The sequence below is a fragment of the Cynocephalus volans genome, chromosome 8 (assembly GCF_027409185.1).
Source record: "Cynocephalus volans isolate mCynVol1 chromosome 8, mCynVol1.pri, whole genome shotgun sequence".
Lineage (NCBI taxonomy): Eukaryota > Metazoa > Chordata > Mammalia > Dermoptera > Cynocephalidae > Cynocephalus > Cynocephalus volans.
This window is the reverse complement of record NC_084467.1, coordinates 30,407,501-30,426,797: the sequence shown is the minus strand read 5'-3', so window position 1 is coordinate 30,426,797 and position 19,297 is coordinate 30,407,501. Positions and strand designations below refer to the sequence as shown.

Sequence of the window (19,297 nt, the reverse complement as noted above, 5' to 3'; positions counted from 1 at the left end):
GCCTAAAGATGATGAGCTGGAAGGGAGAGGTGTGAGAGTGAAGGGTCTACTGTACATAAGTTCGAAGGGGCTGAGGCCTGTGGGCTTGCAGGGGGCAGCTTGCAAGTGAGTGAGTGTTAAAGGGAGAAGTTGGGTCCAAGTGAGGTGAAGTTCCGTGGACAGCTTGGTGAGGTGTGTTAGATTTACTATGGCATAACCCACCTGGGGGGCGGGCGTGGAGGTGGCACTCCCATCTATGAACCATGTATGTTGGGGATGTGGGGAGATGTGTAGAAAGGGATTGAGAAAGAGGTCTTAAGCCGCCATGCAATTATGTTCTAACGGTCATGAGTGTTTTGGGATGAGAGTGGCTGTATTTAAGGGAGAGCAAGGCTTAAAGGAGAATTGGGAATTTTCAGTGTAAGTAAGGTGAATAAGTTGTAGGTGGGAAGGGGAGAGAATTGACTTGGCCTTATGGCTGAGAAGGTCTTGACTGTTTGTTGTCCAAAAGTTAGTTTAGAGCTTTTTTGTGCTATAAAGGCAGCTGCCGCCAAGGCCCATAAACAGGGGGCCCATCCTTGGGCTGTGGTGTCTAGTTGCTTAAAGAGGTATGCAACCAGGGAGAAAATATCTCCTGCCTCTTGTCCCAAAACCCTGACCACCAATCCTTGGGTTTGAGTGATGTATAGTATAAAAGGATGAGATAGGTTTGGGAGGGATAGAGCTGGGGCTGTGAGGAGAGTGGCTTTTAATCACTGAAAGAGAGAATGAATGTGCTTTGTGGGATCTAAAGGAATGGCAGGATCCCCTTTGGCTGCCTCATAAAGTGGCTTTGCTAGCACTCCAAAGTTAGGAATCCATAGGCGAAGATACCCTGCAAGCCCCAAGAAAGAAAGGATTTCACCCTTTGTGGTAGGAATAGGGAGTTCAGAAATTAAACTCTTGCAATCCACTGTTATTTCTCTGGTGTTGGGGGTGAGGTGGACTCCCAAATAGGTAACAGAAGGGGAAGAAATTTGGGCCTTGCTGGGGAACACTTGATATCCCAGAGGCCAGGGACTTAAGGAGAGCAACAGTGTGGGCCTGTGAATCTTCAGAGGAGGGGCAACAAAGGAGGAGGTCGTCCACATATTGTATTAAGGTGCTAGAGGTTGGAGGAAGTTCAGTTAATTCTTTAGCTAAGGCCTGGCCAAAGAAGTGGGGGCTATCCTGAAATCCCTGCGGCAAAACTGTCCAAGTAAGTAGTTGGGAACGGCGCATGTCAGGATTAGTCTTGTTCTAAATGGTATGAGCCATTAGGCTTTATAACTGGAAGGATAGGTGTATTAAAAGGTGAGTAGGTAGGCCATAAGAGATGAAAAGAAAGGAGTTTGTGTATGAGGAGCTTTAACCCTATTAGGTGTTTATTAGCAATGGGGTATTGTAGGACATTAGGTAAAGAAAAAGGATCCCGCAACCTCACGAAGATGGGAGGGTGATGAGTAGCAATGGAGGATGAGGAGGTATCCCATACTATAGGATTAACTTTGTCAGGAGGAAAGGGGAGGGTAGAGGTTTCAGGGCCCAGGTCTCGGTTGGCCTGTATTACCAGGTCTCAGGTAATGGTAGCTTTGAATTTGAAAAGGATGTCCTGCCCCGATAAGGGAATGGGGCATTGAGACATTATTAAAAATTTGTGTGTGAATTGGGTGTGATGTAGGGTGCAGGAAAGGGGTTGAGTGATCTGTGGGTGGTATTCTGATCCCATGACCCCTACTATTGTGATAGAGGATGGGATTGTTGGTCTTGCATATTCAGGAAGGGTAGAGTAAGTGGCCCCTATATCGATGACAAAAGAGATCAGCTTACCTGCTATGAAGAGAGTTACCCTGGGCTCATGCATGATGGTCTCCATGGGGGCCTCGGGCCCTGGGTATCATCAGCCCTCCTCCTGGGCAAAGCCAAGCAGCTCCGGTAGAGATGGCTGTGAAGCCAAAGGCTGTAGTTTGGGGACTGGGCCAATCCCTCACTGGCGAGTAGAGCAGTCAACTCCCCCCAGTGACCTGGCTGTTTACAGTGAGGCCAGGGCCCAGGAGGGGGCCTGGGGTTAGAACAGGCCTGTGCCCAGTGGCCCAATTTACTGCATTTGAAGCAGTTCCCGGGTGGCTTGCCCCTAGAGCCAGCTGGCTTTGGAGTATGTGAATCATGGACAGCATTAGCCAGGAGCTGATATTTGGCCTGATCTCTTTTGTAATGATCTCTTTTTTTTTTTCTCTATTGTTAAAAACCTTGAAAGCTGCATCGAGAAGATAGTGTAACAGGGCCATGCCTGCAGGGGAGTTTGGATCTATATGTGTGTATTTATGTAAAGCCTCAGAGAGACGGGTTAGGAATTAGTAGTCTTTTGGAGGCCGTAAATCAAGTGTGTGATCATATTATCCCAGAGATCCCGATCCCTGTGGCCAGCCTGGTGGTCCCAATTTGGGTCCATGCAAAGAACAGAAATGGCTCCCACAGGCCACCTATTATTTTGAGCATGTACCTCGTCTGCCTGCTGTTGGGCCACCATCCAGACCTGCTCCCTGTCTTTGGAGGACAGATATGTGTGTGTGGGTCGGACTGGAAGTATCCCAGTCGTTTTTTTGATTTGGGAAAGGTCTGAAAGAGAAAAGGGGACATGAACTTGGACAGTCCAGCCACTTCACAGAGGGGGATATAAAGGAGCCAGGGCTGAGGACAAAGAGAGGGAAAAGGTGGAGGGGCTGGTGAAGGATTTGGATCATATGGAAGTAGTCGAGGTGGTCTGTATAGGGAGCAGAGTAGTCTGACAGATTAAAAGATTAATCCAAGTCCAGAAGGGGAGGTCGGGCATGAACTAGGAGAATTTGAGATGTAGAACAGTTTTGACAGAGAGAGAAGGACATGATCAAAGATAGAAGAAAAGACTTGAACATAAAGAATCTCTCTGGCTTGCCGTTTCAGGGACAAAAGTTGTCTAGGAGAGTATCTAAATTGAGAGTGCCATCTTGTGACCACTGGGATCCATTGTAAGGAGGTGTTGAAATTTTAATGTCTCCCTGGAGGCTGAGAGATTGTCCAGGAGACAGCCTGGAAGCATAGAGCATGGAGGTTTGGATCGTGAGGACCCCGTGTAGAGGGTGAGAAAGGGAACAGGCAGTCCTGGTAGAAGAAGGTTGCCAACAAAGAGCATCCTCTTTGCTGCCCACCTTCTTTTCAAGAGAAAAGCCACTACCAGCTAATGAAGTATCCTCCAGTAGCCGGGGGGCACAAGAGGAATTCCCCTGGCCAGGCACCTGGGCTTTGAGAACAAGAGAGAGAGTGAGTCGGGGAAACCCAGGCGAGAGAGGACTTACCCACTGACTCGCCCTGAATCGAGGCCAATGTTGGATGCGTTGGTCTGAAACGGCAAAAAGAGAGAGTCCTGGAAGTACCTGGTTCTTGCAGGTCTGAGAAGGGTGGCCGAGGGCCAGTCTACCCAGATGGGGATTGTCCAACAACATCGGCCATAACCCTTCCCAGGTTTCGGCACCATAATGAAAGAAAGTGAGCCGAGATGCCGGTACCAATCAAGCTTTATTAAAAGAAAAGAATCTATTGGGCTGCACTCAAAGCAGAGGGCAGCCTGGGGCTGCCCTCAAGATGGAGGACAGCACCAGATGTGGGGGTGAGAGAGCTTATATAGGGTGCCAAAGGCTGGCTGATACCATCAAGGAGGGGCATTATGCTAATGCTAAAGCTATGTGATCAGGGTGGAGAACTGCGCCCTTGCAGAAGCAAAAGGGTTTCTGTTTTGCAGAAGTCATGAGGCTTCTCATAAAGGGAAGTGGGGAGGGGTCTGGTGGTGGAGTGGAAGACGAGGCCGACAGCTATTTTGTGTTATTGTGTGCACAATGGCGCCAGTCATGTCCAAGATCCATCAATCACACAAGTAGACTCTAGCCTTTCTTGATAGGCTGCTTCTAGCTAAAGTGAGGCTGATGATGCTAGCTGAGAAGAGAGGTTGTTGGCTTAGGTTATATTCATGTCCTGATCTTCTAAACCAGAAGATGATCCAAAACATGTTTTGTTTGATTTTAGAATAACTGGTGTGTATTCTTGCAATGGATTTTCTTCCTACTGATTCTTTACTTTGAGATAAAATTGAGTCTGAATTTCTAGGATACACATGAGTTGATGGGAAGGGGGGCATTATAGAAAAGTAATGGGCAGTAGGGGAAGTTGAATTATGTCTAAAGGTTTTTTATGTAAGAGCCACAGCATAGACCATTCAAAGTCAGTCAGATGGGGGTTTATGGTGGAGGCATTTTTAATGTCCTAGATGTCTGCTACCTGGAAGGATGAGCTTGTTCTTCATATTTAGGGGTGGACTTTGTGCTTTGTTTTGTTTATTTTGGTTTTTTTGCAGCTGGCTGGTATGGGGAAGGGGTTGAATTTGTGATGGTTATTTTGGAAATGGTTTTTGGGTATAGAGGATGTAAACTGACTCCTTCAGGAAATTTATATACAAAACAACTTGTGTTTTTGGAGTTTTAGGGTTTGGGGATTAAACAGTAAAAAGATGGTCCTTCATTTTCTTTCCAGGGCAAGGATTTCCCAGCCGGGGTGGCTGGGCAGGTTGTCAAAGAGATGGCACTGGTTCTAACTGGTCCTGGGCTTGTTCCCAGTTCTGTTTTCAGAATGTGAAGTACATGCAATTGCAAGTAGAATCCTTTACAATTCGTAATGGACAAGTACCCTGTCAGTTTGAATTCATCAACAAGCCTGATGAAAAGTCTTACTGTAAGCAGTGGCTGAATGCTAACCCCAGCAGAGGGTTCCTCCTACCAGGTAAGGCCTATGTTCCCAGGTTCTTGGTTCTGGTCTGGGGAATGCCCTACCTTGTTTTTGCTCATTTTTCTAAAATAAACTTTTTGCTTCTGAGTGTTTTGTTCTCTGCTTGAAACTTTTTAAAAAGCCCTGTAGATGAACCTATACATAAACAAAATATAAAATAGTGAGGCGCATGAATTCAGATTCAAAAGTGCTCTCAGTCATTTGTATGTTCCATAATAAGTTCACAGAAAGAGAAAACATAAGGTTGCTGTAAAGCAGGTCCTGCTGTTCAAGGAACCATTCTCACTGTCTGTCTTACTGTAATCAACTCCCAATTATATGCTCTTATGGAAAAAGATAATGGGGTAGTAATCCAGAAATTATATCTGGCCCTGGAATGTACCATCCACATCTTTCCCCTGACTTCTCCTTTGCACTCTGTGTAGTGCTTTGTGGTAGAAGGATTAAGGGTGTTTTATGGACAATGCACAGGCTGATAATTGCATTGTATTTCTATTGGATCAGGTATCTTCAACTTACCTGGCTTAGGGAAGGTTCTCTGATCCATGCCTTCTTATTGTATTGATATTCATAGCTTGAACTGTGCTACTTAGTAGCTGTATTTTATAGCATTTCTCTATTCCAGTGTTTTAGTTTGTCATTTTCATATTCTCAGTTGGACTATAAACTCCTTGTTCTTGTATCTCCTGAGTGCTGAGCACATAGATACTTGTTGGTTGGCTGATACCTTTTATTTCCTTTTCCTAACCCTTTTTGCCTTACCTTCTTGTCTCCTACTTCTTTTCCCCTTTCCTTTTGGCCTCCCTTCAACCAACATTACTTTTTTTTCCCTGCAGATTCTGACATTGAGATTGAATTGGAGCTCTTTGTAAATAAGACTACGGCTACAAAGCTCAACTCGGGTGAAGACAAAATTGAGGACATTCTGGTTTTGCACTTAGAAAGGGGAAAGGATTACTTTTTGTCCGTGTCTGGGAACTACCTGCCCAGCTGTTTCGGGTCTCCCATTCACACATTGTGCTACATGAGGGAGCCAATCTTGGACCTACCACTTGAAACTGTTAGTGAGCTGGTGAGTACATGCCACGAGGAAACATCTAGAACTATGCAACAGCAAAGCCAGTCAAACAAAATAATTCAAAGCCTTCTTCCTAGGGACCTAAGAATTCTTCAGCCCCCTAGAGCTTGCTTACTGTATCACTTATATATTACTGTGTAGCAAACCACTCCAAAATTTTAATAGTTTAAAATAAGTTATTGTTTCTCATGACTCTGTGGGTTTCCAGTGTGATTCTTCTGCTGCTCTCACCTAGGTTTGCTTGTGCCTTTGTAATCAGATGGCAGCTGTGATAGCTGGAGGGTTCAAGGTGGCCTTCCTCACATGTCTTGGTGTTGGCTGTTCTCTGGGCCTCACTGTCCACATGGGCTCTCATCATTCAGTATGTTAGCTCAGGCTTCTGTAAGTGGTAGCAAGAGCCTGAGAACAGAAGCTGTAAAGCCCTTTTTGGCAGAGACTCCAAAACTCACAGGATACCACTTCTGCCATGTTTCATTGGTCAGAGCAAGTCATGAAGCCAGCTCAGATTACCAGTGGTAGGGAAAGACTGCCTCTTGAAGGGAAAACCTGTAAAATGTTGTGGCCATATTTTTTAGTCTTTCACACATAGTACATGTGTTCATCTGTTCTGGCTACTATAACAGAATACCATAGACTGGGTGGCTTATAAATAACAAATTTATTTCTCACAGTTCTGGAGGCTGGGAAGTCCAAGATAAAGATGCCCATAGATATGGTTTCTGGTGAGGGCCAACTTCCTGGTTCATAAAGGGCTGTCTTCTCACTGTGTCCTCACATGGCAGGAAGGGCACTAATCCCATTTATGAGGGCAGAGCCCTAATGACCTAACCACCTCCCAAAGGCCCCACCTCCAAATACCATCACACTAGTGATTGGGGGTTTGTGTGTGTGTGTGTGTGTGTGTGTGTGTTTGGGGATTTAGGTTTCAACATATGAATTTTCAGGGCTACAGTCAGTCTATAGCAATACATTACAGAAGTTGAGCCATTGATCCTAAGATCACGTCTCCTGGCCCATGATGTTCATTTGTTGTTTTTTTAAACATCACTTGGTAGGTTATCATCCTCAACTAAATTTGCTGAGATCTGAAACGTTCCTATGGAGAGAATTCTAATACAAAGGAACTAGTTTGGATCACGTTTACAGTAATGTGTATGCTTTTTTTTTTCAATGCATTTTTTTACTTGGGAACTCTTGAACTCTTATCTCCGTTATATAGATGAAAACTGAGGCCCAGTCAAGGAGAGTGATTTGTCACAGGTCACATGGTGAATTAACAGTAGACCTGGACCTTGAACTCAGATTTTTGGATTCCCAAGTCTGCTTTCTTTCCTCACCAGACCACACAGTCTCTCTGTTTCTATCAGTGAAATGCTGTAGGCATGATTTTTTTTTTTTCCCTAAGAAGATGGTGCATGTTTCATCTGATTGAAACTGCTTGCCATAACCCTTTCCTAGTTCTCAAAAATCACCTTTTGTCCCTTGATTGTACCTCCTGATTTCATTTTTGCCTGTGGAATATTTGGTTAGGAGCATTGAAATGCTTCCGTTCTGTGGGTTTGCTGTCCCCATATCATAAGTTCTCCTGAAGCCAGCCTGGCAGAAGTGCCATTGGTGGGTTGCCTTGTCATGATGTTTATTTCTTTTCAGACTCTGATGCCAGTATGGACTGAAGATGATGGGAGCCAGTTGGAGAGCCCCTTGGAAATCCCTAAAGAGCTCTGGATAATTGTTGATTACCTGTACCGAAATGCTATGCAGCAGGTAGGTTGTGGTTAAGCAGTCAGACCTGATTGAGTTCAGGCTGCCTTGAGAAAGACCATCAGCCCCAAAAGTGTTTTGCATAGAATGCTTTTACCCTGAGGAACCTACAGAGAACTGTTCTTCCCCTGGGGGGGAATGAGGGATAGAGTGTGTGCCCCGTCACATGCTGTGAGACCCTATCACATATAGGACTTGATTACCCCCAGGAGAGGCAGACTTGCCTTCCCAGCACAGCATGTTCCCTTCTCTGGCCTCTGGGGACCCCTGGCTAGAAAGCCACCTGGAGGACTTTCAAGATATCATCCTGTTCTCCTTTGCAGGAATTCTCACCAGCTTCTGGTAATGGGAAGGGCTAACTTGTTGACAAGCCAGGCAGAGGCAGGGGACTAGATGGAACCCCTGGGCCATGAATCTGGAGGCCTGATTTCTATAGTTACTTGGGCAAACTTCATGGGATCAGATGGTCAGTTTTACTGATCTATTTATATGTGTTCCAGGGAGACCTGTACAAACTATAGTCCCACAGCTTTACCACTTTGCAACAACATACATTCTTATGATATTCTATTTTTACTTTTTTCACCCTCACATTAATTGAGTGTTGCAATATACCAAGCACTTTTCTAAGTGTCATTTAGTTCTCATAGTAGCTCTCAAATGAGGAAACAGAGGCCCAGAAAGGGGAATAACTTGGTCAAAGTCCCAAAGCTAATAAAGGAGCAGAGGGGGGTTTGTGCCCAGGGAATCTGGCTGTAGAAGTCACATTCTTTAGTATTGTGCTATTCTACCTTCTCTGTAGAGCTCCTTTCAAATGTAACTTTTGAGCAATACATATAATATTGTTACTATTAACAAAGTTATATGACATTTAGTCATTTTATTTTTTAAAAAAAGGAATTCTGAGAGCAATAGAAATAAATGTATTGCGAAAATCTTGTTTGCACAAAGTCCTGAGGTGCCTTTTTAGCTTACTCCATCTTATACATGATATATTTCCTTCAGTTTTTCTTTTCTGGTTAATCCCTCCATAGCACTGCAGGAAACATAGCTACTTTTAAGTTTTCTCTTATGTTGGATCTTCTTGTGTGCAGTGTGCCCTACCCATAGTTTTATAATAGATGCCTGAATACCTGTTGTGGAAACATGCCTGGGAAGGTGTGCAAGGTGAATTAGCCACATCAGCTAAATCAGGTTGTCTAACAGGGTGATTCAGAGGTGTCACTACACTGCTCCTTTTTGTACTCTACTGGGGATGTTACTAGGTTAGGAAATCATTGTTCATTTTTTGAGAAAATAATTATTTTGTGACTCATTCCTTTTGCAGGAAGATCTGTTTCAGCAGCCAGGCCTAAGGTTGGAATTTGAACACATCAGGGACTGTTTGGATACTGGAATGATTGATAACCTCTGTATCCTTCAGACTTCAGCTGTGCATGTGTGTTGTGTGTATATGTATGAATGTGAGTGAGAGAGGTAAGATAAGGAGGAATATTTTAAGCCTGAACATCTGATATTGTGTCCTCAGCTATCATGTTTTTCTTATTTAAAGTTTGCATAGAGAAAACTTTATAACTTTAAGCAGCCAATATAGCAGGAAGTCAGGAGGCTGGCTCACCTGGCAAACAGCGTGGCCCCTTTGAAATGTTAGGCTGACATCCTAGCTCTGAGCAGAGAGCCCAACTAGGCCCACAGCACGTCTGGCATGTGCTTGCTCCTGAGCCTTTTCCTAACCATGGGCAGCATCATCACCTGTTCCTTAACGATGGACCAAAAGCCGCTAGCAATCATTCTATAGCCGAAGCCTTGCTGCTTTTCCTAGAGAGCCTGCCAGAGCCTGTCATCTGTTACAGTGCTTACCATAACTGCTTGGAGTGTTCTGGCAACTACACAGCAAGCAAACAGGTGAGTTCCCCTCTGTTCCCATTGAGCAGTATGCACATGTTGCCAGCACCAGGCCTCATGGAGCCTGAGGGAACAAAGTGGGCACAGTCTCTCAAATGCAGTATCTTAGAAACTCAACACCGTATCTTTCCTTCTCAAACCTGTTCTTCCTCTCATGGCCCTTTTGCTTTTAATGGCGTCACCCTTAATTCCAATGACTCAACCCGAAACCTGAGTCATTTGTGACTCCTCCCTCTTCTCATCTCCCACATACCCAGTCCCACTGATCTATCATCCATCTTCTCTCTTCCATTCTCATTCTACTTATCTTGGTTCAGTGCCCTGCATTCAGGTTCTCCCTCTGCTGATTTGTTTTTGCATACTACCATCAGATTATGTATTCTAAAGCTCTTATCATGTTACTGTTGGTAAAAAACCATACTTGGCTCTCCATTACCAATTAATGATTTTCTTAAATATTCAAGACTTTCTATGATCTATCCTAGTGGTTCACACATACAACAGGCCTTGGCAGAATAATCTAAAAAACCTGCCAGTAATACAGGTTCCAAAGCCTCACCTCAAATCCACTGATTCAAAAACTCTTTTGGAATCTATTTTGTACAAGCTCCCCAACTGATTCTGATATGCATATAGCTGAGGTTCTCTTTTTTTTTTTTTTTTTTTTGTGGCCGGCGCACCATGCTCACGAGCACACCGGCCATCCCTATATAGGATCCGAACCCGCGGCGGGAGCGCTCCACTCCCAAGCTCCGCACTCTCCCAAGTGCGCCACGGGGTCGGCCCACTGAGGTTCTTATTGAACTCCATCCTGATCAACCCTTCCAGGCTTAGCGCCTGCTAAAACAGTTATGCCCCTGCCAAAACTGATTTCTCTAATCTGTTCTATTTATCTCACTGTTTTCCTCTCTTGCCTTTTTTACACTTTCTTTGCCCTGACTATCCTAGTCTTTGCCTCTGCAAATCCAATTTTGTTTTATATTCAATACCCAAATGAAATATTTTCTATTCCTTTAAGTCTTTTGAGAACACGCAGTTAGAAGTTAGCTCAGGGGCCGAGCCCGTGGCGCACTCGGGAGAGTGCAGCGCTGGGAGCGCGGCGACGCTCGTGCCGCGGGTTCGGATCCTATATAGGAATGGCCGGTGCACTCACTGGCTGAGTGCTGGTCACGAAACAGACAAAAAAAAAAAAAAAAAAAAAAAAAGTTAGCTCAGTTGGTTAGAGCATGGTGGTAACACCAAAGTCCAGGGTTCGATTCCTGTAGTGGCCAGCTAAAACAAAACAAAAAATAGAAGTTTAACCTCGAAATTCATGTAGTGTTTGAGCTGTGCTTCTCTTTTGCTACTTATGCCAAGTGGTAAGTGATCAAAATTTTCTATACACAGTCTTACTTATGTACTTGGATCATGTACTCAGTTCCTGGGATATAGTAGGCTCTTGACGTATGATTGAATGAACAAAAAGGTGAATTTCATTTCTATCTCTTTCAGGTCATTTCTACTCTCCCCACATTCCACAAAAACGTGTTCAACTACTTGATGGCATTTTTGCAAGAACTGCTGAAAAATTCAGCCAAAAATCATTTGGATGAGAATATTCTAGGTAAGTAGCCAAGTGTCTATGGAAAACATCTCTGCAAACTGAGAAACTCATTATGAGAAATGAGGTTGAGGAGGGTCCCAAGTCCAATGTAGTAGAAATAAAATATCAAGCTCTGGGCAAAGTTTACACTCAAATAACTTTTTTAAAGCAGAAAGTATTGATTTTGGGCATCCCTCCCCCCCTCCTAACAAGAATAAGTAGTATTTATTTTGCTAAATCATTTTTTTGTGTTTTTTCATGCAGCTAGCATATTTAGCAGCTTACTGCTTCGAAACCCAACTGGTCACCAAAAGCTTGAAATGGCAGAGAAGAAGAAGGCTCAAGAATTTATTCACCAATTCCTCTGCAACCCACTCTGAGCCTCTCTGTCTCCTCCCCTATTTTATATGATGAAGCAGCCAGTTACCAGCCCCACCTGTTTTAGATGCCTTGAGATGATATGAGGCCACTCAGAAGCAAGAATGGCAGTTGCCTGTTTCCTGAGCCTAGATCCCCCTATCCCTGCCATTGGTTAGCACACTCAGTGCTACTGTGAGTTTTGAAGACATGGGGGAAAATCCACCATAATAAAACTGACAGTTGATGTTCAACTTTAGTTACTTAGCATAGATAGATCCCTACTCTTTTTAATTCAAAAAATTTAAAAATAATTGTACTTGTGTGCTCACTCAACCTGCCTCCAGGGCATAGTTAGTGCCTTCCTTGAGGCTGAGTTGATTTCCATATGATCAGATATTTAAACACTGTGGATTCCTGAAAGAAGAATGAGTTGGACAGCAAGAATGCAGGTGGAAGCTGCTGGATAAACAGGCCACAGCCATCCCGGATTCTTCCAGTGCTCAGTCTGAGGACATGTGAATATGCATGTATAAACTCTACCCCTCTTCCTACTTATATATGGCTCAATCACTCTGAGGCTGGCCGCTCAGCCTCTGAGGACAGTATACTGGCTTAAAAGTGAAAACACTGAAGAAACGGGTGTTCTGGTGAAACAAGTGGGATTTTCTGGGCCAGCAAATCCTCCCTACTGTATATGATGCCTTCCTTCTCATATGTGTAATATATTTTAATGATAAATATATTTTTAACATTGGTTTTGTATGTTTTTATCTCTTAAGAGATGGCAGCTCTCTGCAGTTGTACCTTTGCTGTTAAGCATTGAGGCAGCTGATCAGGGGCCAAAGAGACATGCCTGGCAGTCTGGTGGGCAACAGTCACTATTCACATTTTTCAAGCAAGAGATGGTGCAGCCATGGCCTGAACCCCTTCACCCCTATCTAGTCTCTGAGGATTGTTCCACATTCTAGAGAAACAGCTTATGGGGAAAACAGGCAGTGGCTTGTGGGAGAATCTAACGGCTAGATCTTCCAGGAATTTAGAAAAGGCAGGAGCATGATAAAGACACATGTAAAATCGCTTCTTGGCACTGGAATGCCACTAGTTCTTGGCAGTGTAAAGGGTGGTTCAGATAGAGGCCGGTAGGATGACGATGTAAACAGTTAAGGAAGGAAATGGCCGGCAGGTGGCGTTGACTGGCCCTGTCGAAGTCGAGAGTCCTCTGCAGCAGAAAAAAGTTGGGTCAGAGCCTGGGCAGGAGTGTGAGGAGAAAGGAAATTGGGCTTATGAAAGCGTGTGAGAAGGGGAAGAGGAGGCGGCGTCCTCTCTGGCTGGGCTTGGGATACCCCTAGTTCTGCCTTTTGGGCCCAATCTTCCTTTTTTTGGATCCTCCTGCCTGTATTAACGTTTTTTGTTTTTGCTTTTTTGCCGGCTGGCCCGTTGTGTTAATCTCGACGGGTGATGAAGAGGAGCGAGGCCGTTAGAGGGAGAAATCCAGGAACGTCCCAGCCTTCCAGGGTCTCTCCTTGCGGGTCCACGCCTGGGCTCTGATGGCTAACTGCAGTCCTTCCCGTTGCAGTTTGACGACCAGAGCGAGGGCGGCCAGCGCAAGCCGGGCTGATATCCGGATTAGTGGTTGGGGGTTTCTCCCGCTTCCTAGCGTCTGGCACTGCGAGCGCGACGCCCGGCCTTTGGCCGCCCGCGAACACCCGGGCGCTCCACCGCGCGGACTAACTCGCTACCCGGGAGATGCCCCGCGGTGCTCCGCCCCGCGCCTCCCGCTCGCCCATTGGAGGCTAGGGTTCAGCCCCCAGACCGCTTAAACCAACCAGAAGCGCCGGGGGGAGGTGGCGCTGCTGTCTCCTCCTTCCTCCGGAAAGCGGAAGCGGAAGTGACGTTAGGGAAAGGTGGGGGCAATCATGGTGCCGCTGGGGAGGGGAGAAGCTGCTGCTGCCGCCGTTGCCGGGAGCCGCGGAGGTAATAGGTGAAACTAGACTCGGCCTGGGCTTGGGACTTCCCGGGGGGTGCGGGACTTAGGCTCCCTCCTGAAGCATTTCCCAGTAGAGACCTCAGTCCGGTCACCATAGGGACCCCACCCCTCCTCCGTTTCCATGGGGATGGGTATCCAGTCCCCCTTTCCTGTTTCCATGGAGACCGGACCCTGCCCCTCTTCACTAGGCTTGGAGGCCCCCAGCCTGTCTACGGATTTTTCCGTGTATCCCTGGGCTGGGGGCTGCCTCAGGCAGGCTGCTTCTCCTAGCCTCCACTCAAGGGTGCTCCGTTCGCACTCCTCGTTGGCCACCCTTAAACCTCCTGGTCTTGTTTGTTCCGGACAGTTGGTCTCCGCGTTGCCGCCGAACGTGCCGGAGCAGCCCACGGGGGCCCTCGGTGCTCTTATCTCTCTTCTCAGATACAGTGAAATGTGCATCTCTGGGGTTGCGTAAGCCAGAGCCAGGGTTTGGGCCGGTTCTTCCCGGATCCAGTGCCTTGGCCTGTCTCTGGTAACTTCTTCTCTGTCTAGCCGCCCTACTGTGTCCGTAAAGCCTCACTTTCTAACCCAGAGCAGAAGGGAAAGGTAAAGTGCAAAGCCAGACTGGAAACTAAAAGTGATGTGTTAATTATTTTTAACTTATCTGTTCTGCTTGCCAAACCCACATTTGTAGCCTGTATACTTGCCGGTGAAGGAAGAATCACTATTCCAGAACATGAAAGCTTCAAATTTGATATTTTCCCTAAGACAATGTATCTTCCCAAGAGAGTATACATTCCCAAGACAGTGTATCTGCATGTCTTTTATTCACTTAGCTGACATTTCCTAAACTCCTAGAAACTGTCAGCCTACCATGCTAGGGTCTGTAGAAACAAAAATAAATAAGACTCATCATTCGCTGAGGGTGGAGAGCCCACTATGCAAACATAGCTTTTGATCACACGATATTTTAGGAGAAATAGGTACAGTGATCTTTGTTAGATGGGCCTGATTAGAGATTAGCTCCTCCACCCAAAAGCTGAAACATCTGTTCTAGGAAGGAGAGAAGGAATTCACACTTGACCGACCTTGTGCTTTACATACATCATCTCTTTTACTCCTCCTAACAACTCTGAGAGAACAGGAATTACGTGTCCCACTTTACACATAAAAAAATGAGGCACAGAAAAGTTACCCAAGTAGTAAAGGGCAAAGCCAGATGGCTCTGCCTCCAAAGCCTTGCTCCTTCCACACCAGACTACATGAGGCCATATACTGCCTCACGGTCTGATTTGGGGGATATTTCAGTGGGGTTTTCTTTAAGATTTATAGCAACTCAGCCGTTAAGCAGACACTGTTCTGTTTGCTCCTTTATCCCCTTTAGGTATTTTGACCAATCTTCAAATTGTTTGAAGTAAGGCACATTTAGAAGGTCTTACGGGGCTGGCTGATTAACTCAGTTGGTTACAGTGCTTGTTATAATACCAAGGTCAAGGGTTCAGATCCCTATACCAGCAGCCATGCAAAAAAAAGGCCTTATGAACTGCTACTTATTCAATTTTTGAAACAAGGCATTGCTTTTCCTTAAAAATTACACGATGATTTCAAAATTAAAATTAAAAAAAGAAATTATCCCTAAGGAAGATGATTTTTCATTTGCTTTGGCCTGCTCTTTAAATGAGAGGGAACAGGAGCCTTGTGGTTGCTGAGGAGGTCCAGGGGTCTTGTGGTATGGCTCTAAAGCTGTCTTTGTTTTATTGCAAACAGGTCATTATCTTTCCATTTCTCACAATTGGGCTGAGCACGATTGAACCATGGGGGAGCACAGTCCAGACGACAACATCATCTATTTTGAGGCAGAGGAAGATGAGCTGACCCCTGATGACAAGATGCTCAGGTTTGTGGATAAAAACGGACTGGTGCCTTCCTCATCTGGAACTGTATATGATAGGACCACTGTTCTTATTGAGCAGGACCCTGGCACTTTGGAGGATGAAGATGACGATGGACAGTGCGGAGAACACTTGCCTTTTCTAGTAGGGGGTGAAGAGGGTTTTCATCTAATAGATCATGAAGCAATGTCCCAGGGTTACGTGCAACACATTATCTCACCAGATCAAATTCATTTGACAATAAACCCTGGGTCCACACCCATGCCAAGAAATATCGAAGGTGCAACCCTTACTCTGCAGTCGGAATGTCCAGAAACAAAACGTAAAGAAGTAAGTAAAGCAGTGGGTGAGGGCTCAGTTTGGCTTTGGGGCAAGTCCTTACACAACTCTTGTTGGCGATTTTCACTTGGATGTAAAGGAGTCCCTGGGGTTAAGGCCTACAGTGGTTTTGCTTGTCAAACACATATGCTTCATGTTTTGTTGTGACTGCTTTCTGCAGCTTTTGGTTTGTACGACCACATTGAAATTTGGGAATACTAAATTATAATTTCTTAAAATTTGTCCCTCAAATAATAAATAAAATAGAAATTTCACTGAAGTAAATCTGTTTCTGATGCTGAAATAACTAAATTTGGCTTGTCTGATAATGAAATAACTAGAGGTAGGTTGTGTCTGTATTATGTATAAATGATTTGTTTTGGAAATGAGTGTCTGCTGGAATATATGAATGTTTAGTGAACAATAAAGGCTAGCTTTTTTTCACAAGAAATTCTGTCAGGAAACGGTAAATGAGAGCACGTTATCCAAAATAAGTTTTCATGTTCATATTTAGCTAATGTGAGTAAAATACATTTCAGGATGTTTTGAAAACTGTAAAGCAGTTTACAATTTGTACTAGTGATGATTGTTAGTGGAATAAAAGATATAGTTTAAAGGTAGTGGTATATATTACCCAGGAACTATTACAGGTCAATTAGAAAAAAATAATCTCAGTGCCAGGGACTTAATGTGAGATGTTACCAAACAGAAATAAGGTAAATTATTTAGCAGAATAATTTTTTCTTTTGCTGTAATTAACGTCTTGTTTTTATTTATTTATTTCTTTTTATTTTATTTATTTCTTTTTTTATATAATTAAGGTCGTGAAATTACATATGGCTAATGTAAATGGCTTATTCATGGCATATGGCTTTTCCTTTGCTAGCCTTAGAATCTTGGAGTTAGAAGGGACCTTAGAGTTAGAAGGGACCTTAGAGTGACCATCCCATCCTAACTCCTACCCCATATGCAGGGATCTCTACAGCATCTCTAACATGAATTCATCTGGTGTCTACTTGAACACTTCTAGCAGTGTTTCACAGCTCAACCCAATACATTTGTTGGCCAGCTCTGATTGTTAGAAAGTTTTTACTTATGTAGTACCAAAATCTGCCCTCCTATAAGTGCTGCCCACCAGTTTTAGTCCTGCCTTCCTGGGGAACTTTCCTGTCACAGGACAGCCCATCACATATTTAAAGATCATGGGTTTCTCTTCATCTCTGCTTGTACAAGCTAAACACCTTCATTTACTTAAATTGCCTATGATATTTTCCCTCAGTCTCTCTTCGGCCTGGTTACCTTTGACTGTATGAGTTCCTGTTTTCCAAAGTCCTTTTAAAATCCAGAGTTGAGCACAATCTCATCAGTGTGAGTCAATGAGCACCTTATACTGTGTGACTCTTATCTCTTAATTTGGACACTGTACTGCAATTTCTATATAGTCTGTATTTTATTAGCAACAACATTGTACTGTTAGCTTGTACTTGGAAACCTCAACTGGGAGCAATTTTGCCTTCCCCAGAAACACTTTGGTTGTCACACTGGGGAGGTGCTATTAGAATCTAGTGAGTAGAGGCTAGAGATGCTGTTAAACATTTTACAATGCACAGGACAACCCCCGACAACAAAGAATTTCCTGGCCTGAAATGTCAATAGTGCTGGGATTGAGAAACCCTGCTCTAGATTATTCTCATGTGTACAACTGTCAAGTCTTATGTAATTGAATGTGGAGACTTGCACGTAAGCCTTAAGAATTTCTCCCTCTTAAGTTTTTCTTGTTGCTTTCAGCCCAATATTTGAGCTTGTAGGGCTTCATTTCAGTTCAACAAAAATTTATAAAGCAAGGTGCTCTTGTGCTCTGTAGAGTTGCAGATGACTGTGACAATTTACAGTATAGAAATAGAAATACATTTGTACCAGTAACCATAACATCAGGCACAATATGGTAAATGTGAAAGAGAAATACAAATATTGCCCCAGGAGGACAGATAAGCTCACTTTTAGCTTCAGGATCAGGGAAGTCTTTGTGGAAGAGGTGGCATTCGAAGTGGTGTTAAAGAGTGTGTCCAATTTAAGAAAAAAAGCAGGGGAAGGTCTTTCTGAGAGATGGGAATATCGTGAACAAAGGAATGGAGGTGGGAAACAGGCCATTTCCTATTACAACAGAGGTCAGCACACTTTTTCTCTAAGGGCTAAATAGCAAATAATCTAGGTTTTGCAGGCTATATGGTCTCTGTTGCAGCTACTCAGATCTTCCACTGTAGCATACAAGCAGCCATAAACAATATATAAGTGAATGAGCATGGCTGTGTTCTATTAAAACCTTATTTATAAAAACAAGCAGCAGGCTGGATTTGGCCCACTGGCTGTAGTGTGCCGACCCTTGGACATAGGGAATAGTAGGAGATAAGGATGGAAAGATATCAATGATCCAAACGTGGAAGGCAGTGATAGTATACTAAGGGTTTTCTACTAAATTCTGGAAATAGTGGGAAACCACTGAAGGTGTCTGAGTGAAGGGGTAATGTGGTTAGAGTAGCATTTTAGAAAGATTGCTCTGGCAGCAGTGCTAGACTGGAAGCAGAGGGAAACTGGAGACTTATTGTCTAGTTAGGGGACAGTTGTAGTTTTGGTTTGGTGTTTCACTTAAGTCTGATGAAGGACAGTGGCCTTGTATATGGAAAGAATCAAGAGCTTTTGCAGAGGTGTGAGAGAACTCAGTATGTTATTGGAGTTTGAAGAATGAGTCATGAGTTGGGCATGATTTAAAGGTTTTGAATCATGTTGATTGAAAAGATATATCCATTTTTCCAAGTGTGTTGAGTTTCTATTGTGTCTTAGCACAGCTGATTGATAGAGCTCCAAGTCTAGCTGAAGAGATAAGTAATTTGAGTCCACTGTGGTAGGTACTTTAACAGTGGCATAAAGTGCTGTGTGCTTGCTGAGGAGAAAGCAGCTAACTCTTCTCTCTCCCCCACCTCCCCCAAACACTGATTCCATTAACAGGAATCAAGAAGACTGGAAGAGGAAAGTGTGATGGGGAAATTGGTGAGTTTGGAGTATACTGAATATACTTGGAGAAAAGTAACACGAACAAGTTGAAAGCCCATTGGAATTGTGGATTTGAAGTCAAGAAGATGGCCAGGGATTAGAATTGTCGATCTGTGAAGAGGCAGTAGTTCTAAATGTGGGTAGTTTACTCAAGGGAGAAAGAAGAGTTGGTCTGAGAATTTAAGGGTTGGAAAGAAAGAGGAGCCAGAGCAGATCACAATAGTCCAAGAGATGGGTGGAAGGCAGTGTTGTGAAAGCTGAGGGAAAGTGTCAAGAAGTGTGAATATTGCTATGTGACCCTGCAGAAGGATTGAGGAGCTAAAAAGAAGCCATTAGTTCTGATAGTTGTACAGTTGTTCACATGATGAGAAGATTTTCTTTGGAGCACTGGGAGCTGAAGCCAGATTTTGAGTGATGAAGTGGTGAGTGGTTAATGAAGAAACAGGAGGCAGGAAGTGTCAAGTTTGGTTTTTTGGGTTTTTTTTTAAGTTTGGTAGTTGAAGAAAGAAGAGTGATGAGGCAGTAGTAGCTCAAGGGGTTTGAATCATTTTTTAGCATAGAAAATTGGAACA

The 19,297-nt window shown here is 44.1% G+C and overlaps 2 protein-coding genes across 3 annotated transcripts in view; both read left to right on the top strand.

The window, feature by feature from the left end:
* The window catches only part of INPP5B (inositol polyphosphate-5-phosphatase B), a 53,400-nt gene extending 41,204 nt beyond the window's left edge, over positions 1-12,196 (top strand). Inside the window, 7 exon segments of the mRNA XM_063105309.1 lie at positions 4,644-4,806; positions 5,649-5,884; positions 7,541-7,654; positions 8,979-9,063; positions 9,429-9,556; positions 11,048-11,159; positions 11,403-12,196. Coding sequence (XP_062961379.1) covers positions 4,644-4,806; positions 5,649-5,884; positions 7,541-7,654; positions 8,979-9,063; positions 9,429-9,556; positions 11,048-11,159; positions 11,403-11,518 — 954 coding nt within the window. The 3' untranslated portion in view covers positions 11,519-12,196.
* A 1,207-nt stretch (positions 12,197-13,403) lies between these two features.
* Positions 13,404-19,297, top strand: part of MTF1 (metal regulatory transcription factor 1) — a 43,368-nt gene continuing 37,474 nt past the window's right edge. For both annotated transcript variants that reach the window (XM_063106122.1, XM_063106121.1), the window contains exons 1-2: positions 13,404-13,472; positions 15,232-15,686. In XM_063106122.1, the coding sequence (XP_062962192.1) occupies positions 15,279-15,686 (408 nt within the window). In that variant the 5' untranslated portion in view covers positions 13,404-13,472; positions 15,232-15,278. The remainder of the gene's footprint in view (positions 13,473-15,231; positions 15,687-19,297) is intronic.